Below are 24,590 nucleotides of genomic sequence, written 5' to 3' on the forward strand. Positions count from 1 at the left end.
GCTTACTGGGTGCCTGATGTGAGGCCCAGCTCAATGGGAGACACACCAGCAGGTACGGGGAGCTGCTCTATTCCCACCCTCCTCGGCCGAGCCAGGTGGGGACTGGGTTGCTCCCCCTGGTGGAAAGCTGCAGGGACTTGGCCGCGAGGAGCAGGGAGACCACAGGGAGCCTTCCCCACTCCTGTGCTCCCCTTTGGCCAGTGTGGTGTCAAGTATATTTAAATGTATTTGATTGATTTTTGAGAAAATGAACATCTGAGACAATAGTGTTATAAAAGGACTCACCTGTTGGAAAAATGGAAGGTACCTGGGCCCTCCACGCCCAGGGCCTTAATTCCTAGAGAGAGCTGAGACTTGCCGACACGTTTGCCACCAGAGAGCAGTGGTTCTGCATCAGCGTTGCCTGGGGGACGCGTTCAGGTTCATCGCTGGGTCTGAGGCGGGGCCTGGGGGTCTGCATGTGCAGCAGGTTCCGCGATGCTGCTGGCTGCTCCTGAGGCCGAACTTCGAGAACAGCGATCACCGAGTAGTCCTTTTATTCCCCGTGCTCTGAATGTAAATTACGTCTGTTTGTTTTTTGCTATGTTCCCCATTTCCGTCAGCATCTTCCACTGATATGCTTGTCTGTGTCTCCTTTGAACAGGTATTTTGACGTTGGCCTCCATGATTTCTTAATCAGGTAAGCCAGGAGTTTCTATTTTCGGTATCACTGAGGAGCATGTCTGTCAGGGCGGGCCGACAGGAAAATGAAATCCCCGTTCAGTATCTCGATCAATGCGGGCAGTGGTCCACTTGTCACGAAAACACCACGAGCACCCTGTTTCCGCGCTTTCCCGGGATCACACGGGATTAGCCTTCACAGACAAGCGAAAGGAAGTTCATGGTTAGAGGGGTTTGCATCTGAAGTGACAGTTACACGAGAGCCTGAACAAGCCTGATTCCACCCACTGGGCATCTGGAAAGACAGAAGAGCGCCAGCTTGTATTCACGTATCAAACAGCCCCCTTCGCCAGTTTCCCCACTGAGTTTAAGCTTTTTAAATGGAATCTACTGGTTGTTTTGCAGTCGTAAGTAATTGAAAGATTACAGATGGCAGTTTATATCCTAGTTTATTTGGTGATTTTTTACCAGAGTTGGCTTATGGAGCATATTAATTCCAAGTAGCTATTAAATCAAACAGAGGTTAAATGGAAATATACCAGAATATTAACAATGTGGGTAAGAATATGCCTGAGATTTTTTTTTTCTGCTATCAACTTTGTTGTATTTTCCAGATTTTTTTTTTTAATATTGAGCATGTATTCATCTAACGGAGGTGAAAATTATCATTAAAATGCCTGTCAAAAATATATGTGGGAAGCAATAATGGTTGTGGAGGGAGTGTAAGCTGAAGATTAGAAGGAAACCAGAAATCATGTCGAGTGATGAGCTTTCTGCAAACGCGTGACTCTAAATGCGAATTAATTCTGACTGAGAGTCTGCTCTTAGTCTGCAAACCCCGTGTGACTCCTGGGAAGGGTGGGTCAGTTCTCCGCCTGCGTGACCATCTCCCTGTGATGAGATGCTCTCTCGGGGAAATGGACATAATGGGCATTGCCTTTATCCTAAATCAGCTGCATCGCCTCTGTGCTGGATTACACATGGCGGTGTTCCCCGAAAGGCCATAGCACCGCGTCCTTTCTCCAGGGCCTTGTCCTGGGCTGCGCCTTGAAATCCCCCATGCACCCCAGACCCGAGGACGATGGACTGTCCTGGCTTTCTCCAGGACGTTGCACACAGTGTGTGAACCGCTCCCCGTGACACATCAAGGGTGTAGGAGATGCATTCCAGCAGGGGGGATAGAGGACCGAGGGTGGGGGGGCATGGGAATTCCATATGGAAAGTGATGAGGACAAGCTGTCTGGGTGTGTGCTGCAGGGAGCAGGCTGGATTTCCGAGTTCGTGTCTTTGGTGCTCTGAGTCTGTCCGACTGCCGTGCTACTGTTCTCATCAGTCCTTGTCGCGGATGCAAGCTTGTACTTTCCTTAGGTTCTCTGGTCCCTTTCTCGAGGGCAGGGAATATGTCCTAACCACCTCTCTATGATGACACGGTGTAGTGTCAACTTCAACAGACATCTGTGGTGGGGTGAATGAATGAAACGGGGCAAAAAGGACAAGGAGGGTGAGGCTTAATAAGAAGCTGTCTAGTCATTTATTCAACAAATAATTGAGCCTACCTAGATGTGCCGCTCCCTTGGGCATATCCTGGAATACCGTCCTGAGAGAAGCAGACGTTTGATTTAGAGCTTTCCCTGCGCGTGCCCTTTCCAGGCTGTGGCGTGTGACTGGAAGTGGGGCGGCGGCGTGGTCTCCCCCTGGACCCACCTTCCTTTCCTCCTGGGCTCCAGCCCTGTCTTGTCGGGTGGGGAGGAGGGAGGAGCGGTTAAGTCCCAGTGATAAACGGGTGCTGGGATCTTCTCGCCCTTCTTCGTGGGTGCTGGTGAGATGCTCTAACGAGTCCCCTTCATCTGCGTTCCGTGAACCAAGCAGGGGGAGAGGGAGGCTTCTTTCGGCCCTGCCGCCTCTCGGCAGTTTTCTCCCCCCCCCCCCCCCGTCTGGTAGGCAGAGCAGATAGCATGTTCCTGGCGCATCCAGCTGGGGAGTGAGAGGTCCATCTCCCCTTTCTGCAGCCACGCCCGGTGTCTGTGACCAGGTCGCTCATCCTCCCTCCCATGGAAACCGGACACAATGGGTCCAAGGCCGCCTGTCACTATGTGAGCCAAAGTAAGCAGAGACGGGGTTGAATAACATATGAGCGTTTATTCCAATAATGCCAGCAGGATGGGGACCCTGGAAATTCTGCTCGCACCCCCCTTGCCAGTTGGCTGGTTATATACACACGAGGGAGAAGAGAGCTACGTTCACTGCAAGTGTAACAGGGAAAGGAGAGGGGATGGTCTGTGGTCCGGCCTTTGGGAACAGCAGCTTTCTCACCACGTGGATGCATCTACCCACAGGGATGTGTCCGAGGCCACGAAACGCAGCGATGCCTTCGCTGCTTTAAATCGGGATCTTTAAAAGGGTTCTGTAATCCTGCCAACGAAGCTACAGGATAAGCAAGGCTTAGAGATTTTCTGTGGCTTTGGTATCCCTGACTTTCTCTAATAAGGAAATTAAGAGTTTGCTCATTTGGTTTCAGGAAATTTTGTGAAATTTCTGAGAAATCAACCCTGACTCTAAGAGCAAAAGAAGGCTTAGTTTCCATGCAGAATGCTGGTTCCTAACGTCGCTGTGGGAGGTGGGGTTGGGGAAGAGACCGGGGAGAAGGCGATGGGGGCACTGTAGCTGCCTGTCAGCCCCATAGGGACCGCGGGGCCTCGGCAATGCCAGCCTTTGGCGGAAAGTCGAAGCAGGTCTCCCCACACCTGCTGGGGCCTTCATTAGTTGCATGCTCTCCAAGGTGTTTCTCTTCTACATACCACTGAGCAGGCACCTGCGGGCAACCAACTTCCTCCCGGCCCTGCCGGCTCACGCGCAGCCTAATGATTCTTCCTGCAGGCTTCATGCCGGGCCACCGCCCTGGTGCCCTGCTGGGTCCGTGCGCTCCTGTCACATTTATCTCGGATGTCTGCGGGCATGGGGTGATGATTACTCACACCACACAGAGCAGAGATAGATGCATTTTCCCCACAGGGTTTTGTAACTTATTTGTTTGTTTAATTTCATGCTCTTTTTATAAAACATCCCTTCCACCCCCCACTCAGCAAATCTCCTACATCTCCTACTTCCTGTGTATCTAAGCGATGATAGAATTCCTAGAGGTAGCCCAGATAGAGGGGGTCTACATTTCCTGATCCCAAGCATCCTGAGATCCTCACAGAAGCACGTCCACTGTGACTGACTTCCCAGCCACCTGCAAGGGCTGTCTGGACGGGGTGAACCCCTCTTTGCTTTCTCTCCGGGGACGTGCTCTCCGCGGGATGCACTGCTGGAAGTCACTCTCTGGAAGAGGGTTGGCATTGCATCACGTATCCTTAACTAGTCTTCCTGACCAGCCGCCGGCTTTTTGTGCGGTTGCCCAGATCTGTTGGGGCACCACAGAGGGCACAGAGGCCTCTGGGGGCAGAACCAGTGGAAAGATGCACTCCTAGCCCGGAGGAGGCCTGCGGCTGGGCCCAGGGCTCTGGGTTCCAGGACTCGGCCTCAGACGCCAGCACCTCTGCCGCCTGTCGTGCCTGTGCCTGTGCCAGTCTCACTTTCTTATCTGCCAGGGAAGACGGACTGAATCCAGGGTTTCATGAGGACTGGGTGAGATGAGCCATGAGAGAGAATTCAGGGCCATGGTAACGTATTGTAAGGTCAATCACCAGCCTGTTGCTCTAATCCTGTCGGGCGAGGGGCTGGGCAGCATGGTGACTCCTTCATGCTCTTTCCTAAGGTAGAAAAAACATAGCCTGTTTCCAAGGAGTAGTAGAAATGTAGCAGGTAGGAGAAATTTTAATAGGCGTATAAAAATAATCTCTCTTTCATAGCTGATGACTCGCTGGACATTGGCTGGAATCCCTGAGGTTGGGGGAGGGATCGTGGAAGGAAGGCCGGTCACTGATGTACAGATAGCTATATCCACACATCAGATTTAGGCGTGGACTGGCCTTTTATCACAGAAGCCACTTAGAGGGATGCTCTTGCTGTGTGTGTGTGTGTGTGTGTGTGTGTGTGTGTGTGTGTGTGTGTGAGAGAGAGAGAGAGAGAGAGAGAGAGAGAGAGAGAGAGAGAGAGTCCCTCCTTGTGTTGTATCTGCATGGGAAATATAGCAAAGGTTTTGGCTGAAAATTATGTGGGGGTGGGCAAGAATCCCTAGGTATATAGCATACCCATGGGTGTATTTCCAAGAGTTAAAACACAGGCAAAATATACAGTGTTCCAGATGAAACCAGAACAGTAGCAATAAGGCGTCGTTGCCAGCTGGTTTCAGTTGTGACCAGGCCACTGAAAAGAAAAACACTGTGGAATCTGAAAGCCAACAGCCTGACCTCCTCCGTTCTGAGCCTCGGAGCCTGGAAGAGCAGTGTGGGGGTGCACGGGGCGATTCCAGCCGGGGCAGCTCCCTCACTCACACAGCCGCTCGGAGGGGCAGGGAGCGGATACCTGTCCATCAGCCACTGCCTGCCCCTGGCCCTCTGACTGCCGAGGACTAACTACGTAAAGTTGTGAAATTCCTTGGACAAATGTGTTTGTTTTTTTTAAATTGGGGATTATGCTTTTAGAGCTTTAGTAAACTCATCTGTACAGCCTCTACTATGAACTATGTAAATGACTGGAAGACATTTGCTGAAATGAAGACATTTCAGCCCACAGACCCTCCCCATCCCCACTCACCAGCCCGGAGCCTCGGACCCCTGGTGCTGCCTGGTGGGTGGCTCACAGCCACTGCTGGGGTTTTGAGATGAGTTTCACAGCAGCTCTTCAAAGCGCTTGGCACACTGATAAGACAGAATGTGTCCAGTTCTCCCCAGTTTCCAACGGGGAAAGCCAGCTGTCTGCTGTTTCCATCCCAGCGTGGCCGTCCCAGTCATGCTGGCTCAGCGCCACGTTACTGCCAGTGGACTGGGCTTTGCAGCCTCCCCTGTTAGTGACTGTGTCCCTCCCATTAGTGACTGGGTCCCTCCCGTTAGTGACCGTGTCCCTCCCGTTAGTGACCGGGCCCCTCCCGTTAGTGACCGGGTCCCTCCCGTTAGTGACCGGGCCCCTCCCGTTAGTGACCGGGCCCCTCCCGTTAGTGACCGGGTCCCTCCCGTTAGTGACCGGGCCCCTCCCGTTAGTGACCGGGCCCCTCCCGTTAGTGACCGGGTCCCTCCCATGCTACGTCACGTCGTGGGAAGACCAAAGGGGGCAGAAGCCTTTCCTTCCCGTTTGGGCTGGAAAAGGACCTGTGTGTCCCAATGAACAGAAAGCTAGTGATGTCACTGGGCATCCAGGTAACGGATGTGGGGCTGATGCGGGTGACGGGGAGAATAGCCAAGGCACCGTCATATAACCCCCCAGGGGCTAGTGTTTGAGGGGGGGCATTTGGGAGAAGGCGGGGTTTCTCCAGCTTGGGGCTACTCACATGTGGGGCCAGCTAATTGTTGGGGGGCTGCCCTTTGCCTGGCGGGTGGTTAGCAGCATCTCTGGCCTCTGCTCACTAAATGCCGGTAGTACCCTCAGTGGTGGCACCAGAAATGCCAGCAGAAAGTGCAGGTGTCCCCGGCGGGCGGGGTGGGTGGAGGAGATCTGCTCCTGGTCGAGAACCACCTGCTGTAAAAGAAATACCACGTCCGGCTTTGAACTGTAGCTGGAAGAGGATGCGGAAAAGGTGGCCTCAAGTTTAAAATGACGTCTGTCCGTGGCCTCTGCGACAGCCTCCCCGGTTGCCTCCACTCATGTCTAAAAAACTGAAGAAGATGAGCACAAGAAAACCGGAAAGTAAGCCTGGGACTGCCTGTCATCAGGCCCCATGAGAAATTTCTTTAACACGGCCCTTGGAACTGGCCCGAAAAAGGAAGTCGGTGGCCCATGGACACTGGCCCTGCCCTCCTGTCTGCCCCAGCAGTTCAGAAAGGCAGGTTCTGTTCTCACCAGAAAAGTGGGCTGCCCTCCCCGCAAACATAGTAGTTGGCTTTGTCCCAGTGCAACTGTTGCATTCCCTCTCCCTCCCTTCTTTCTGCCCCGCTGTGGAGACTCCAGTAGCAACACGATGAGTGGACAGGGTGCGGGGAGGTGGGGCTGGCCTGTCGGAGGTGTGTACCCGCCCTCCGTCCTCCACAATCACTGCTGGAGGTGACAGGGCAGACACAAAGGGCCCTGACAACACGTCGGGAATTGCCACTTTAATGCGTCATGCTGGCGAATGGAGCTGAGGAGCAAGGAAGTGGGGTAGGAATGGAGCCGAGGAGCAAGGAAGTGGGGTAGGCCCCCTCCCTCCAGGAAAGGAGACGGTGAGAAACGGGGGTGGGACTGTGCTGGCACCTGGTCTGTTCTTCACGTGAGTTGCCTGACAGGAAGATCGGACCACTAAGAAGGCAGAGAACACAGTGAAAGGCAACGAACTTCCTCTTTTTTTGAGAAACTACAGTCATTTGAAGTCCTCGTTATTTATTTTACAAAGAGCTGTGCGGTGCTTCTGTAATTTTTTTTTTGGGGGGGGGGGAGATTTTGTATTTTTTTTGTAGTGATATTGTAAAATTTTGTAGCGGTACTATAAAATCTTTAAATGATTTGCTCTTTTTTGTAATTAAATTTTTTCTTTAAGTGGTTGTATATGTTTTGTATTCTTCTTTTTTCTCCATATAGACTTTGATGAGAATGGATTCGTTATATGCCACAATTTGCTATTATTGTACATCATGTAAATGAGTTATTTCTATCACTGAAATATGATGTCCAGTATAATATAAAAAGTAAAAGAAATATATTCTTTTTTGATAGATATCAAGTTGTTGATAGATACTATATTTTACTTAAAGATTTATGTAGAGAAAAAAATAATATGTAACCATTGAAAAAAAAATCCATTATAAAGTACAGGGCATATCACCCCAAGTCTCAGGGAAGAGCACACCTGTGAAGTGAGTTAGTGTAAGAAGGAGGAGAAATACTTTAAAAATGCTTTACTCTCCGCAGTATGAGATAAAATGTGGCATAAAAGAAATAGGAATGACAAGCCATCGTAGAAGATAAAAAAGGGAAGAATATGGAGTGAGGTGAAATAAGAAGGAATCACAGGAAAGTAAGGATGCAGGCACACAATTAAAATCCGCTTTGGAGAGTGTGCAGATGGGAATCGGCCCTCAGAACATGGACGCGTGCGTGGAAGGCAGCCTGGAGATGCTTTCCAGAGTGTGGAGAAAACAAAGGGGAGAATCTGATGAGAGAAAACAGCAGCTCTGAGGAATGACCGTGGGACGGTTGAAGTTCCTGAAGATGAAACCAGAATCAGGAGAGCAGAAGCAATTTAAAAAATAAAAATAAAAAAGGCCTGGGCTTGAAAGGGCTGACCATACTACAGACACAATACACAGGAAAGGAGCCGTGTGAAGGCACAAGCGCCATAATTTTGAGATTTCTGAACAAAGGAAGATGCTGTACAAGAATCCAAGCAGGAAACAGGTGATGTATAAGGAGCAAAAAGATGTCAGACCCTTCGTGGCAGACACAGTGAAATGATGCCGACTGAGTGCTGAGAGGACAGATGGTGGCTCAGCAATATCGTGTCCAGTGGAAGGAAGTGTGTTAATGCATGAAGGCAACAGGAGGACTGCTCTCAGAACGCTCTGGTCACGCCTCTTCTCCTGGGCTCCCTCCCCCTGAAGGGGTCCCTGAGCCCCCGGCCTCCAGCTAACCTCACTGGGCTAGGAGTGGACACAGGTAGGGCGTAACCTGTGATTTAAGATCTGGAAAGTAGAGATGAGCTGGGCCAACTAGATTCTTCTTCAAGGCTTTTGGGATAGAGACGATGTTCTGGTTGGTACCGAGGGCTGGAGCCAGAAAGTCGCAGAGATGAGGGTATCGTTGGCATCGTGGCAAGTCAGATGATGTGCAGGCAAACCTTCTAGGACAGCGGTTCTCAACCTGTGGGTCGCGACCCCTTTGGGGGTTGAACGACCCTTTCACAGGGGTCGCCTAAGACCATCGGAAAACACATATATAATTACATATTGTTTTTGTGATTAATCACTTAGCTTTAATTATGTTCAATTTGTAACAAAAAAATACACCCTGCATATCAGATATTTACATTACAATTCATAACAGTAGCAACATTACAGTTATGAAGTAGCAACGAAAATAATTTTATGGTTGGGTCACAACATGAGGAACTGTATTAAAGGGTCGCGGCATTAGGAAGGTTGAGAACCACTGTTCTAGGAGAAGCAGAGACTGAAGAGGCATGAAGAGTGGAGAGAGAGAGAGAGAGAGACAGAGAGAGGGGGGGGGGGAAAGCAGGGTCAGAGAGAAGCAGAGAAGTCACGCAAGGAGACACAGTAACTGTCTCAGTTCCTTTCTTGCTCCCCCGAGGCCTTTGACGTTTGTCCCGTGTCCTTACAGTGCGTCCTCTTGGACATGAGCACATGTCTGTTCCTTTCAGTCAAGAAAAGTTCCTGCTACAAGGGCATTTTTAGATCATCAAGGACGGATTAAGTATACTGCCTCGCAACCTTTAATCAAAAAAGTCTCCTGAAGTAGAAAAAAGTGGTAAGTCAGTGAAGATTGGATTGCTCTGTGGGAGTCTCCTCAGGCTTAGCACTTAATTCACCACTACAACCTTAAGGCGACTTGTTGTCTAGTGAACCACCCCGGGGTCTGAGCCCCCTCTCAGGGCGCAGGAGACGGCAGCGGGCTCGGTGTTCCTTCTCACAGTGGCATCTGAATGAAACTTATAAGTGAAGCACGTTGTTAGGGCTCATTACTCCTAATTTAGGCGATAATCCTGTAATGTGACATAAAAGATGGTCCGGAACAGCCTCTCTCCCAGGTAGCATTTATCATCAGAATTATAATTGAATTTAAATGTAACTACAATGATGTAGCAAACGTGTAGTCATCCACAATGTTGTCTAGGAAGGAAACTGGGAAAAATATACCAGAATATTATATTGACGTGGTTTTCTTTGATGGTTGCGGGGAGAGGTGATTTTTCCCTCCCCTCCCCTCCCCTCCCCTCCCCTCCCCTCCCCTCCCCTCCCCTCCCCTCCCCTCCCCTCCCCTCCCCTCCTCTCTCTCCCCTCCCCTTCCCCTCCCCTCCCCTCCCCTCCCTTCCTTCCTCTCTGTCCTCACCCCACAGTAACAGCTAAGTGCCGGGCACTGTGCTCAGGGTCTTTGTGCGAATCCAGTAAAGAGCGTACGGGTTGTTGCTCTTTCCTAACTGAGGAAACACGAGGTGGTTGAGGTCTCACGGGCAGATAGGGGATTTGAATCCAGATCCACTCCACTCCCGAGTCTTCTCTCTACCCCCGCCACTACTGCCTTTGAATAGGCCGCAGATTGAGGTAGCCCTGGCAAGATTGTGTCCCGGGCCTGGGGCTCAGTGTCTCACCGAGTGTTTCCATTCTGCTCTCACTGCTCCCCCGTGGGCACCAAGGCACAGGAAACTCGGGGAAAGCTCCCACAAACACTCGGGAAAGGGGCCTGGCCCCGCCGCCCAGGCCAGGCAAGCAGCTGGGACCTTGGGCCTGATGGTGGCCCGTGTTGGTGCCCTGGAGGTGGGTGCCATGGCGGACAGGGCCACATGCTTCAAGAGGCTCTGCTTAAGGGGATGCCAGGGTTAACAGGGACAGTGGCAGAGCCTACAACAAGGCCTAGAAAAGAGCACATCTCTAATGCATTTTTGTAAGTTGAATGAATGAATGGACAAACGCAGAACAAATGGGTGAATGGGTGGATCAGGGTCCAAGCTAAGGACCTAGAGCAGGAACCAGGGGACTTGGTGGAACTGGTGAGGCGGGTGGGTGGAGAGGTTGGGGGCAGGGGTCCCGCTGCAGCCTGATCCCCGCGCCACATCCAGGGCTCCGTTCCCCTTGGTGCACCGGGGACCAGGTGACCTCACTCACCAGTGGGAAGGCTTAGAACTTGACCGCAGGCTCTCCTGGGTTCTGTATTGAGCCTGTGGCAGTGAGGCCTTTCAGGGAACGCATTTTGTTGGTTGTAAACGGAGATGGACTGGCAGAGCCTTCTGCAGGGGTTTCTATTCGGAGCCCGCGGTCCTCTAGTCCCAGGTGACTTGGCAAGGCTCCCTGAGCCCCTGAAATTGTATGAAGACGAGTGTGAGGAGGGGCAAGAATCCACAGCTCCAGGCAGTTCTCCAGGGCCGTATGGGAAGATACCTGCCCACACGACCCACGGGCTGCTGGGCGGAGGGCACCCGGCACCGTGTGCTTCTCAGGATCCTGCCCCATGTTAGAGACAGCTCAGGTTTAGTGGTGATTCTGAAAATTCGAGCCCTTCCAGAAGGTTGGTCGTCCGTATTTTGTTGTTGTTGTTTAAGTTGTGTTTCCGAGTAATTCCCCGAGAGGCAGCCGGGCGGCTGGTCCCCAGCCCAGCCTCCAGTGACTTCAGTGATTAATGCTTCCCCCCGTCATTATTCAAGATAAAACTCTGTCGTCACAAGGAACCACTTAATCAAAGTGCCAGGCATCCTCTCGGCTATAAGGAATGTATTGGAACAATTCTTTTTAAACCCCAAGTCATAAAACCATTTTAAACTTCAAATGTCATAGCAACATTAACGAACGATTTATTGAGGGGGGGAAACAAATGGGTTTATCGGTCCCAGGCTGCTCGGGTAACAAAGGCAGCTCCGCGGCGAGGCTTTAGCCTTTGTCAACAGACGGGCAAGCGCTGCAGAAAGGAGCCGCCCCGAAGAACTCGGTCAGGTTGGAGTTTTGGAAAGTGAACCGGGTATTTTTACTGTCTCTGGAGGCCCTTGCGGCTACGCCTGAGCGGATTTTCCGAGAAGTGGCCGAAAGAGACTCCGCTAGGGAAACAGGCTGTTCTTGCTGACACGCAGCTGGAATGCCAGGAGTTGAGTTCCCTTTCTTTCTGCTCCAGCGCCCACGGCCACTGTGAAGAAAAGTATTAGAAGTTTGCAGGCACGGCGTTACTGCCAGCCCTGAGGGTAGCTGTCTCCCCCTTTGTATCCCGATGACGGCTCTGACATGTTCTTTCTCGGGATAAACTGAGCTGTGGAGAACGAGGACGACAAGAACACGTTTCGAGAGAGCTCGGGGCACTCAGTATGGAATAGGATGGACTTTTCCGTACGGATTCCTCCAGACCTCGCATGCCTTTCAGAGTGCTGTGGGGGAAGGCTTGCATCTTTGGCAAATAACCAGCGTTTTGTTTGTTAAAACTGGAAGTAACTTGCGTGTCAGACTTACCTCCTTCTGAGAGGTCCTTCTTGAAAGCCTCCGCCTGTGCCCGCGCCGGCTGCCATGGTGGGTTACCCCGGAAACAGACTCAGATGGAGGTTTGAGTGCAGACTCCTTACTGGGAAGGGCCCTGGGACCAGCACCTTTGAAGGAGTGGGGAAAGCAGGGTTCAGAAGGGGAAGGTGGACTGCTCTCAGCTCAGAGGCCACCCTCCGTGGGCCCCTCGGGCCACTCTGGAGCTGGGATGCCCTTCACAGTTGTCCTCCCCGGAGACAAGGGGGCTGGACCTCAATCGCCATCTCCCTCGGCTCTGGCCGGATAGCTCAGTTGGTTAGAGTGTTTTGTCCTGATGCACCAATGTTGTGGGTTCCATCCCCCGTCAGTGCACATACAAGAATCAACCAAGGAATGCATAAATAAGTGGAACAACAAATGGACGTCTCTCTCTCAAATCCATTAAAAGTATTCATAACTGCCTCCCACTTGACCAGTCAGTGGATGCAGCTGCCTCCTGGGAGGGGCTGGCCCTTGGGTGAGGCAGCTGTCCTTGTCTGAGAGCAGTTCCCGGGGAGAGACTCGGCTTCCTGCTCTCAAGCAGAAAGTAAATGGATGTCATCAAATACCATCAGCCTCATCATTCCCTTTGAGGAGCCTTCCCTGACTTTCTCTCCTAACAGGATGATTCTTGCTGTCCTCAGTGCTCACCCTCTAGTCAACACACTCTCCTCTCCCCATTCCCTCCCCCGCCCCGCTTCAGCCCCCCCACCTCCCTCTCCCCCTCTCCCTCTCCTCTTCCCTCTCGTTCACTGGAGCCCTGGCTTCTCCATGCTTCACCTCTTTCCTCTCCAGCTCCCGCCCACTCCTGTCTGAGGTTGACATGTTATTAGAAATGGCCCTGAAGTTGTTTTCTTCCCCAGATAAAATATTCATCACTTAGATCTGTATTTTTCTTGAGAATTTCAAGTGGAGCAAGCTCGGTTTATGTTGTCATACATCAGGGGCGTGCGACGCGTTGCAGGGAGCGAGCTGCGCCAGGGCCAGCAGGGTCTTTGCCCAACGTGTGGGGAGCAGGGCCAGGGGAGGGGGGGGTGAGCTCCTCTGAGGCGCTGGTTCCTCCGAGGAACCAGCAGAAGCTTCCCTCGAAGACTGGCATTTGGACACGTTGCCACAAGGGAAAACTAACCAGAAGCCAGTTGGAGAAGCAGGGACAGCCCACAGGTGGGCTGACTGTGTCCTGGCCATAAGCCCTCACCGGAGAAGACCTTTCTCTGCCTGTTCCTCCCCAGCCCCACGCAGACACCAGCGGTGTCACACACCAGGGGAGGAGAAAAACTGCCACATCGTCTGTTCCCCTGCTCCCCAAGCCAGGAGAGCACGACAGTTTCTGCCTGTGCCGGGGCTGGGGGAGGGGAGGGTTGTACAGGAAGGAGGGAGGTTTAGTTCATGTCTGAGACTGGAGTTGTGGGGCACATGGCCTGAGAAATTTTGAAATTAGACTGAGATCCTGTCAAGGGAGTGGCCACCCATCAGTGGAGTCCATGGGAGGAGAGGGATAGAGACGAGCTGGGGCATTTGGGGGAGTGTCAGAAGAATAAATTCTCTGGTTTTCTGTGTTCAGAGGGGACATTGGTGCTATTTCAAGCCAGCCAGCCTTTCCTCCGCTACCCTCGTAACTATTAGAAAGCAGGATGCAGCAGGGTGTCCCATCAGCCACGGGGGCTGAAACCTTGGGGCCAACCACAGACCAACCGAAGTGATGGCACACGCCTCATGTATTGGCAGGCAGACACTCGGGGATGGAAATGGTGCCCATAGGGCCGGGGGAAGCCTCACAGGAAATTCGGTGCTGGTGTTCCCATTAGTATGCGTGTGTGTGGGCTCCAACCAGAGAAGGGCTGGCAAGTGTTATGAAACCCAGCAAGGATAAGTGGCTTACTGTCCTCCTTACTGTCCTCCTTACTGTCCTCTGTGCTCTCTTCCTTGTCCCTCAACTTGGTCTTTTCTCAGCGAGTCTCCAGCATGCAGGGCTGGGAGGGAGCACAAGTCACAGTCCCTCCGGCCACCTCCGGTACCATCTCATGTTGCCCGGCCTTTGGAGAGAGTTTCCTCTTAAGTGGTATCTTTCTCCCGATTTCCTTAAAACAAAGAAGGAGAAAAACAAAGGATTCTGTAATGTGACCCCATCCTTGCTAACATGTCACTTCTGCCAGGACAGGCACTGTGCCGTGTCTCCTTTGCTTATCACTACAGGCCCTAGCGATGGTCAGCCCCAGACACCTGTGAAATGAGTAACCATGCAAGCATGCATGCCCGTCCTGTTTCCCACCTCCTTGCTGCTCACCTGGGCCCGGGGGCTGCTGCCCCTGCAGTCTTGCCAACAGGTGCTGCCGCCTTCCCCTCATGGCCTTCCTAGCCCCGCACATGCCTTCCTTCCACGATGCCCACCTATACCACCCGCAGGTCCAGAGCGGCCCGAAGCCTCACACAGCAGCTCTGTTTTCCTGTCACGAGTGCTTGGTTGCAGTTTGGTAGATGTTGTTGACGAGCTCTTTGAGTTGGATAGAGATTTGTCCCAATGAGGCCAAGATTTTGGAATTTCACTTCAGATAATTTGCCCAAGAATAACAATTTGTTGACTGCAGATTTCACTCCTAACCGGGTTAGCTACTCACAAATCGGATGACTCATTCTGGAAGAGTAAGTGTATAGGATTCAGCCTAATTGAAATCATTGGACTAACAGCTCAAAGCCAGGGGCCTCCTGAAGAGCCAGATAGGCACGTCGGCCTTTTACCCGAAGGAGGGTGCAGCATTATGGCTGTAGGAGCACACTCAAGACCTCCTACAGACGGTGCTGGGTGTCACTCACACTCAGTCCTTACCGCGAGTGTTGAAAGAGCATGGAGAAGGCCCAGTGAGAACAAAGACTCATGGATGAGGAGGAGACCTCAGGAAGACACACTATATGTTGCTAGGACTAACTTTGAACAGATAGTTTAGGGAATGAAATGCTTTGTGTTATTAACTAAAACTTGGTACATTGCTGGAGAGATGATACAAAAAGAAGATATTTATTATGAGTCAGGACTTATTCATTATAGGAAATACCCCACAAATATCAGAAATTCCTTGGATGACAAATAAATCCCAGATGGACCAGCCTCCCCATCCCAACTTTGCAATTCCACAAACCAGGGTTCAGAAAGGTGAAAGGTTGGAACCTTCCCAGCCTGAAGCTCATAACCCAAGTCACCTTTCTGCATGACTCTCTCCTTCCTGGTAATTAGATACCCATGGCCAGCCATCTGTTGGCTACTTTCAGGGGAGAAGTGGGCAAGGAATTGGCTGATTATTCAGGTGCCGGGAGCTTGTGGGTTGGGCAGGCCTGATAACTGTCCACATGAGCATTCGGACACATTTCCTCAAGGGCCAGAAGTGCAGTTGTCCAAGGAGGAAGGCCAAGTAGGCTTTCAGTTGCGTCCTGGGCAAGTGGCTACACTTTGCAGGGACCTGGGTCCCTAGGGATATTTTCTTCAGCTTGGGTGGGTGGCAAGCTCTCTTTGGTGGCACCTTGTATTTGGGGCAGTGCTGTCTTGTAAGTAACTTGGTGGCAGAGATTGTTTAAAAATATATATTTTATTGATTTTTTACAGAGAGCAAGGGAGAGGGATAGAGAGTTGGAAACATCGATGAGAGAGAAACATCGATCAGCTGCCTCCTGCACACTCCCTACTGGGGATGTGCCCGCAACCAAGGTACGTGCCCTGGACTGGAATCGAACCTGGGATCCTTGAATCTGCAGACTGACGCTCTATCCACTGAGCCAAACCGGTTAGGACAGTGGCAGAGATTTTTCTTCTTCCTTGGGCTTTTAAAAAATAGATTTTTATTGATTTCAGAGAGGAAGAAAGAGGGAAAGAGAGATACAAACATCAATGATGAGAGAGAATCATTGATTGGCTGCCTCCTGCACGCCCCCTACTGGGGATCGAGCCCACAGCCCAGGCATGTAGCCTTGACCGGAATCAAACCTGGGACCCTTCAGTCTGCAGGCTGACGCTCTATCCACTGAGCCAAACCAGCTAGGGCTCTTCTTCCTTGGGCTTGACTTTCCTATAGCACCTAGCCTGGGCCTTCTACTAGAAGGTATCCAACAAGTAGTAGTTGGATGAAAGCTAAATGAACATAAAATGTGCTTTGCAAAGCATGGTGGCCCCTGATACTACAGGAGGAATCAGGAGAGTGGGAGCTTTAACTGAAGGCTGGTGCTTGGTTTTGCGGTACTGCAGCCAAGTTCTCCTACTTGGCTGACCCTGTGTCTCTTCCTCTTGTTACTTTCCTGGGAAACAAAAGATGCAATTGTCCTGAAGGTCCAATGCTTGCCACCTGCCAGGACTTGCCTTTGGGTCTGATATACCTGTTGTTGTTGGCTTGAGTGGTTTGTAGTGTCTAGTGATTCTAGTGGGAAAATTGCTAGGGACAGGGAAGGAAAAAATAAGCTTTCCAGTGTTAGGAAATGGATTTGGTAACTTTTTTTCTTCCTGTTTATGGTCAATTTTAAGGTATTCCTGATTGGAAGGGCTTACAAGTATTGGCAAAGTGAGGAAGGAAAATGCTTTTATTTCCAAATGGGTAAATGCCACCTGCCCCTTTCTTCATACCTCCTAAACAGCTCTATAGGAAAAAAACTGCTGATCCATTCGGAATTGTGCCAGTCATTCTTGGGACCAGGCATCCGTAGGTTGGGGTCAGGTGGCTGGTAGGTGGTATGATGGGCAACTTTGGCAAAGGTACCCAAAGTAATTGAAATGGAAGGCTTGGGGTTGTCTTGGAGTTGGATTTGTTGCAAGGATGAAAAGTATATGAGCTACATCCTGGTCTGGAAGTAGTGAGGAAACTGAATTTCTAAAGTTTCTATTTATTTCATAATGATGTCAAGTATAACTCATGGAATTAGATGATGTCTTACTTGGCAGAATCTTCTTTAGTCGTTTTATTCTTGATGAGTTGACTGGAATTTGCTGAGCATTTGCTGTGTACTTGGCTTCTAATAGATGTCATTGGAACTAAAGACTTAGAAGGCGCAATTTTAAAGAGTAGTGAATACCACAGAGTCATCTATGATCCTAAATTAGGTGGTCAGATTCTAGCTCCTGATCTTGCTTTATTTTTTTTACAGAAATTATTAATCAACATGTATCACTATTCATTTGTCCACCAGTTTACGCTTCAAGAAAGTAGAGACCTTGCATGTTCTGTTCACAATTTGAAATGAACAGTTTAATCTGTGTCTGCTTGGCACATACTAGGTGCTCAGTAAATAACAATAGAATCAATGGAGTGGATTCTGAGTGCTGGAGGAAAGGTTTGTCAGGAAAGGTTAATGTGAATCAGGATTTAGTAATAGGTCTAATTTTTAACTTCATTCAGCATATATTATTCAGCACCCATTATGTATAGATTTTAGCTCACTTTACAGAGTCAACTTAGGTTGACAGTCTAAGCAGTGAAGCTTGGATTTCGACCCAGGCCTGTCTGGCTCCTAAACCCACACCTTTCCACTACATGATGCTGGTATCCACACCAATAGCCAGGTCTTCCCACTGAAAGTCCTGGGGGCCACAGGCCAGAGACAGATCTAGCCCTGTTCTGCATGTGCTTGGCCAGGGCTGAAATGTATTGTGATGCTGTGCTGGCAGCCCTGCAAGGACTTATCTAGATGTGGTCCCTTCTTTCAGCCACCTGGTCCTTGTGCTACCCAGGAACATGAAGGTATTTTTTGGTGCCATTAATGGAATGTGTACCAGGTTCCATAATTTGTCAGAAAAATTATAGCATTTCCACTAAGAAACGTTTGTAATGAGACCATGAACCTGATTAGTTTGGAATAGTAGTGACCCTCAGAGGAGACCACCCAGAGGAGGAAGGGCTTTGTTCCACTGTGACATTGGATCCACTACAAGACTATCTGGTGTCATGAAAATTTCACAGAGACATCAATGAAGTGTGTGTTTCCCCAGCATTTAGCCCAGTGGTTGGTGCATAGTAGGCACCCATAGTTGGTACTGAGTGAATGAATGAATGAATGAATATGACAGACACTAACTGAATGGGATGTGAACTTCATCATATTATATCAACCATTACAGAGCCCTGCCACAATAGGACTAGTGAAGCCTTACTTACAGAATTACAATGCTCAAATATCGGCAATAATCCAGTTCAATTTTAGGTTATCTGTTGCACACTTAGGGGATTTGCTGCTATTTTTAGATCACTCTTTAGTGTAAAATGTAGTCGCTGTACAAATCAGACAAATGCTAATTAGAGAAGGTATTTGGGAATAGTGTCTGAAGTGTTGACATTGAGGGCATCTGTTTATCTGGCTTATTAAGGAATGAGATGCTCATGAAGAAAAGAGTGCTTTTAATCCAGCCACCAAGGGCCAAGAGGTGGGGGCGGTGTGGAACTCTGACCATGCTTTAGATGTGAGGACATCAATGCATTGGCCAGAGGAGCAGGATCCCTGATTTCTCTTCACTGGGCTCTTACTGACGTGTGTTTTCTTCATCACAGCTGACACCTGACATCTATTGAGTGCTTGCTGTATGCCAGGCACTGTTCTAAGCTCCTTACATTCAGTACCTCAGTTAATCTGTATAACATCTCTATGAGGTGGGTTTTATTACTACCTCCATTCTACCTATCAGGAACCTGAGGCCCAGAGCCTCACTGCTAGTAAGTAAAGGTGGGATTAGAACCCAGGGGAGAACCCATGTTCGTAACCACTGCACTTTAATGCCCCTGGACCAGCTAATTCTGGTAAGCACTCAGAGGAAATACAAAAGTGTATTGGGCAAGTGTATTGAGGGTATAGATTCAAGTAATAGACTAGGTCTCAGTCCATATGCTGTTCCAGTAGAGCCAAGAAAATGAAGCAATTGTCCCACCAGCATGGCTCAGTGGTTGAGTGTTGACCTATGAGCCAGGAGGTCACAGTTCAATTCTAGGCCAGGGCACATGCCTGGGTTTCGGGCTCAATCCCCACTATTGGGCTTTCAGGAGGCGGCCAATCAATGATTCTCTCTCATCATTGATGTTTTTATCTCTCTCCCTCTGTGAAAGAAATAAAAGTATATTTAAAAAAATGAAAATGAAGCAATTGAAGACTGGTCTACAGTTGTCCCTCATTATCTGCGGGACATTGCTTCCAGGGCCCCCTGCACCAAACCGAGGGAGTTCAAGTCCCTTATATAAAATGGTATAGAACAGTGCATACAATTGGCCCTCCCCATCCGTGGCTTCCAAACGGATCGGAAATACTGATTTCATCCACAGTTGGTTGAATACGTGGATGCAAAACCCATGGATATAGAGAACCAAATGTCCAGTGGGGCCTTGATTTACGAGTTTAATTAGTCCCGAGACCGAGCTCGTTAACGAGCTCGTTAACTCAAATTACTCTGTCAACTCAATGCAAAAAAATCGGCTGAGAGACAGCTGGTATCTCAAAAAACTCGTTAGTCGGGACACTCGTAAATCAAGGCCCCACTGTAGTTATGAAAAAGGTAAGAAATTAAGACTAGCAGAAAAGATTGTGTGAGAGCAGATGAATGACGTTAATCTGGAAGGGGCTGGAAGGTGAAACTGGGGTGAGGGGGCTGAAAGGCAATTCATGAGATATGGGGGAGGAAGCGTGGTGGGGAGGAGTTTTCAACTCTGCTGGAGTGAAATCCAGGGAGAGTGTCTGCAGGGCCACCTCACAGGGTTCTCACCCACAGTGACTGCTGGAGGCTGATTGCAGGGGTTGGGGGGTGTGGAGGGGGAGCAGCTGGGAGCTACTGCTTGCCTGTTTGGTAGCACATTTCAGCAACTGCGTGGCAGATCCAGCTCTCAGCAACGGTGTGAAGGAGAGAGAGTGGTTTTGATGCTTCTCTGTCGTATTTCCTTCACCCTCCCTTCTCCTTTTCCTTGCCCTCACATTGGCCTTCACTTTGGCAGAGTCCTTTCCCCAGCAGGTCCCTCTCAGAGCTCTTCTTCCCCTTTCTCTTGCCATCGGATTAGTTTAGCAGCTTTCCTTGAGCATGTTCTCTGTGTTCGCATCACGGTTTGCCTGCTCTGTGTGTGGCTGCCCACTGACTAATAGATGAACCCACACCCCAGTGACGGCTTTGTAACGTGCCGAGGCGGCCTCCCAGCGAGAAGCCTGTGATGGAGACTGAGGAGTGGTGGCTCTGGAGGCAAAAGGAAAAAAGAGTGGGCTCACTGGAGCCAAGGGAGGAAAGGATGTAAATAAGGAAGGCAGGGAAACGGAAGGATGCTCACGATAGATTAGGTGAACAGAGCAATTTCCCAGCGGCTCATTTGTGATCCTATTCTTACAAGAAGTATGCATCTATGCATATTTATAGAAAAATGTCAAAGAGGACATATACTAAAAATGTCATTGGTAGTTATTCCTGGAATTTTATGTCTATTTATAAACTTTCTATAATGAATGTAAGTAGTCCTAGAGTGGCAAGACAAACCAGAAATTATCAAAGGGGGGAAATGGAAGGCACAGTCAATGTCAAATATAACAGACAAGTAACAGGACGATGTAAATATATCTATTAGCTTTGGCAACCTGGAGGCCATTAAATGGCCTTGAAAAAAGTTGTTTAAAGAATAGGAAGGGAGAACTTGGAGACAAGGTATACAAGAAAGGTTATTAGGTTATTAGGATTGAAGCTGAAGAAGTAGAAGTTAGGATTGAACAAAAGGTGTTTATAAAATGGGAGGGACTGGAATATGTCTTTATGCCAAGGAGAGAACCAGTTTGGACAAGCTGGCTAAGGGTACAGGGTGAGAGGGAGATAATTGACGGAGCATGACCCCTCAGGAGGCCTCGGGGATAGAACCAAAGAGAAGAGTTAGCCTCAGTCATGGAGAAGACACCTTTTCCACTATGGGAACACAGATGACTGAGTGCATAGGTGCCAATGGAGATGAAGATGGATGTGGCTAGGGAAGAAGATGAGGACACTCTTATATATTGGTGTTGACTTTCTCAGGAAAGTAGTAGATGAAAATTTTGGTATGAGATTAGGCTGCCCAGCAACACCGGCTTCATCAGTGTAATAGGTTGGATGTAAGCTCTATGAGGGCAATTTTATGTGCCATCTTCTTGAATGTCTCCAGGGTTTAGCGCCGTACCTGGCACATTATGGGTGCTTAAAAAATATTTGTTGACCTGAATAGATGGTTAGAAAAGAATGGGGCACTTCTAGTCCATTCTTTATTATTCATGTCATTTCATAAATGTTCACCACAATCCCAGAGGAACACAGACAAATGAGGAAATATCTGGAAAAAGGGAAACTATGATAGGAGGTTTGGAACCAGGTGTAACAGAATGGATAAAGGAAGATATTTTGCCTGCAAAATTAAGCCTTTGCAGAGATATGAGAACCTATATCGGATACTTCACAGACTGCGGGGCGGGTGGCGGGGGTGGGTGGGAGGGGGAAGGAGGGGGACTTGCTTCAGAGAGGAGGACCAGGATCAACTGGTGAAAATTACAGAAAAGCACATTCTCTCCAGTCTAAATTGTCTCAGAAAGGTAGAAAAGACTGTTTCCAAAACTCAAGAATTCTTGGTCACTGAGTATGTTGAGGTGTAGCTGGAAGATTGCTGGTGTGGACAAAGTCCAGGAAACCCATACACAGATGGCTTTTCACATCCTTTCTATCTTTAGGATCCTTTGTACCAACAATGGGGGGATTAGTTTTCTTGTCCTTGGGACTTTGAGAGGTTATAATAAGATTCCACCAGATTTATTTGAGTGGAAATGCATTGTATTTTTTGCCATCTCATAGTGATTTGGATGTTCTGTTATCTAGAACTGTCATGCTTTTCTGCTACAATGATAATTTAGGTTCACTAAAATGAGTCTGAGGCACTAAAAACTGCTAAAGTACCATCTAAATCAAATGAAACACTGCATAAAGCACCGTGCATGGTGACTGTCACCTCCTAGGGACTCAGTAGATATTTTAAGAGCTAAGAAATATTGGATTAAATATTAACTATCTTGAAAATGCAGTACTCCCATCCTCCCACAACCACATCAAAATTACAACTAAACCACATGACAATCATTATTCCGAACCTCCTGAAATAAAGCTAACTGGAAGTTCTGCAACTAAGGATCTAAAGAAGAAGCCACATCAAGACTGGTAGAAGGGGGAGATGAGAATGGGCTGGTCCCACACCCATGTGTGGTAGATAATAATCTGTAGGGATATCTTGGCTTGGAGTGCCCCTCTGAGGAGCCAGAGGTCTTACCCCCACACCAAGCTCCTCTGTGAAAATAGCTCATTTCAGATGGTCAACAGCCACACGTGGCTAGTGGCTATTACAGTGGTGTAGTACAGAGACTTCCATTCTCCCATCAAACTCCTTGCTGAGGACCTGGAACATTGAGAACTGAAGTGACTGAGAGTTGAAGAGCCGGACTCCCAGGAGAGGTCACGTTGGGCAGTACCCTCGAGTCCAGCCTGAGGCCATAGCCGTCTTGTCATAACCGTGACGCAACAGGAAATAGTCACAGACGTGATGATAACCAGATGGGCTGGGAATTTCAGCCCCACGGTTGACCTCTGAGGAATAGATTGGTTGTCCCCTTTGTCTGATCCATCCCAGCATCCCTCAAGCCCACAGCTGCACTGTAGCATCTCCATGCTCTGCAGCATGGGCAGCCACCCCTCTTTCCTGGAAGGTTCCAGAGACTCTATTTAGAAGAAGAGGGAATGTTCTGGAAGGAGGCTCCCTATCTCTTAGCCTTGGCCATGGAATTGAAAAAGGGTCTGTTTATTGAGCTCTCAAAATAAACTTCCTCATCTGTGCCACCTAAGGTGAAGATGGTAAACATCAAGTCAGTTTCCTTCTGCCCTCTACCTTGTGTTTGGGCACAGGACCCAGATAGATTGCATCCTCCAGGCCCTTGCCTTCCTCTTCTGGAAAGCTAATGGAGTGGGAGGCCAGACCCGCTGGATTGGTTACTGGGCCTTAGATTTGTGTTCATGCATGTAGCCTGGCTGGTGAGGCTCTAGGGTGCACAAGGAGCTCCAAGGGGGTCTCTTGCTCTTTGACCTCCATGTGATCACTTCTTTCATTTGAACCCCAGCTGCCTCTCTGCTTCCTGAGAAGATATGTCCTCCTTCTGCAGCCACAGGAGCATCTGTAGTGAGCAGGTCTTGATTACCCTGCATCCTCTCTGCCTTTCTCAGGAATAAGGCAAAAGTCAAGCACGAGACCCCTTCGCCCTTAAAACATCTTTCCTCATCTTGACCCCCCTTGAGAGAGAGGCTAAGGAGCAAGTACAATTTCATTCTTGTGGTCCATTCTTCCTCCAGGGCCTAGGGGGCGACTGCTTCCAGCATGGATCACCATAGCAATACCCAATTCCATGGCTGACATCTTTGGATTTCTTTAATTTTATTGCATGAGCGATGGCATTTTTAATCTGCAGAAGACGCTGCCTTTCATGATGTACATTGAATGTCATTCTTAGACTGTCTCCGTAAAATGCCACCTCTTAAAATATTAATCTCCGATGCACACTCAAGAGTCCATCCAATTACCACGGGTCTACTGGTTAAGCGGCGTCATCTAGGCGGCTCTCACCGCATTAGGGGAAAATGCTTACCGGGCATAGTCCCGCACCCGGGATGATGTTCGCGCTGGCATGGTGGTGCTGGGTGCTGCTGGGGATTTATTGCCATTCACGGGCAAACCCACACACGAGCAGTTTTCCCTTCCAGTGCCCAGCCTTCGAAGGTATCATGTCTGAGAGGGACTGCGCCTCCTAATTGTGATGAATGAGAGGCCGTTGAAACAGTTCTATCGAAGCTGATTTGTCAGAGCGCTCATTTCCGCCAGACGGGGAGCAGCCTCATCCTTCCCACCAGCAACCATTTCGCTTTATTTTTTTTGAAAATTACTTCAGTGCCGAGACCTTTGTCTTCTTCCTGCTGAAAATAGTTTGGAATGCAGTGTTTTGGTAGTGGTGCCCACATGATGCCCGCTGCCATTTTCTCCCACTTTTTTCCTTTTCTGGACATTGAACCCCATCGATGGGCACCCCAGATGAGCATGTTTATTACCAGCGGGCTGTCACTCTCTAAGCAAGTCCAGAATATCAAAACAGATCAGTTGGGGGTGGAAATTGCTGATAGGGAAGGAATTGTCAACCTTGAGTCAAGATTCACCTTGGCCTTCCTTCAGATAACCATCTTCTCACGCATTTCATATTAATTCACGAGTTAGCTTCATGGCAGCAGCAGTGGGGGGCAATAGGCAGCACGAGCTGATGTCTCAGGAGCTTCATGTCCTGCAAATCCAGCTGAGAAGACAGGTCCTTTCTGCTTTAGCGGAAACCAGCAGAACAGCACACCATCGGGATGGGCATAACCCTTCAACAACAGTCTTCTTGTATCCCAAATGCTTTCCCCCAGCCCCTGAACTCTTCCCAGTGTTAAGCCAAGGCCCAGAGAAGGGAGTGTCGTTGAAAGCTGTGGCCCTGGCTTACCCACCCACCTCCTCTGGGCTCTAAGACACTTGGTGTGTGTGTGTGTGTGTGTGTGTGTGTGTGTTTTCATTCATTCGTGTCCTATAATGGTCCTGATTCCACGCCACTTCTCTTGTGGCCAAGATACACGTTGGA

The 24,590-nt window shown here is 49.4% G+C and overlaps 1 protein-coding gene across 5 annotated transcripts in view; it reads left to right on the forward strand.

The window, feature by feature from the left end:
- HHAT (hedgehog acyltransferase) overlaps nt 1-24,590 on the forward strand; it is a 167,182-nt gene that overhangs the window by 80,537 nt on the left and 62,055 nt on the right. For all 5 annotated transcript variants that reach the window (XR_009449963.1, XM_059675638.1, XM_059675637.1 and 2 more), the window contains exon 9: nt 644-679. Coding sequence is in view for 4 of the 5 variants with exons in the window: in XM_059675638.1 (XP_059531621.1) it covers nt 644-679 (36 nt within the window). In the remaining variant the exon portion in view is untranslated. The remainder of the gene's footprint in view (nt 1-643; nt 680-24,590) is intronic.

Source organism: Myotis daubentonii, chromosome 18 (genome assembly GCF_963259705.1).
Source record: "Myotis daubentonii chromosome 18, mMyoDau2.1, whole genome shotgun sequence".
NCBI classification, from domain to species: domain Eukaryota; kingdom Metazoa; phylum Chordata; class Mammalia; order Chiroptera; family Vespertilionidae; genus Myotis; species Myotis daubentonii.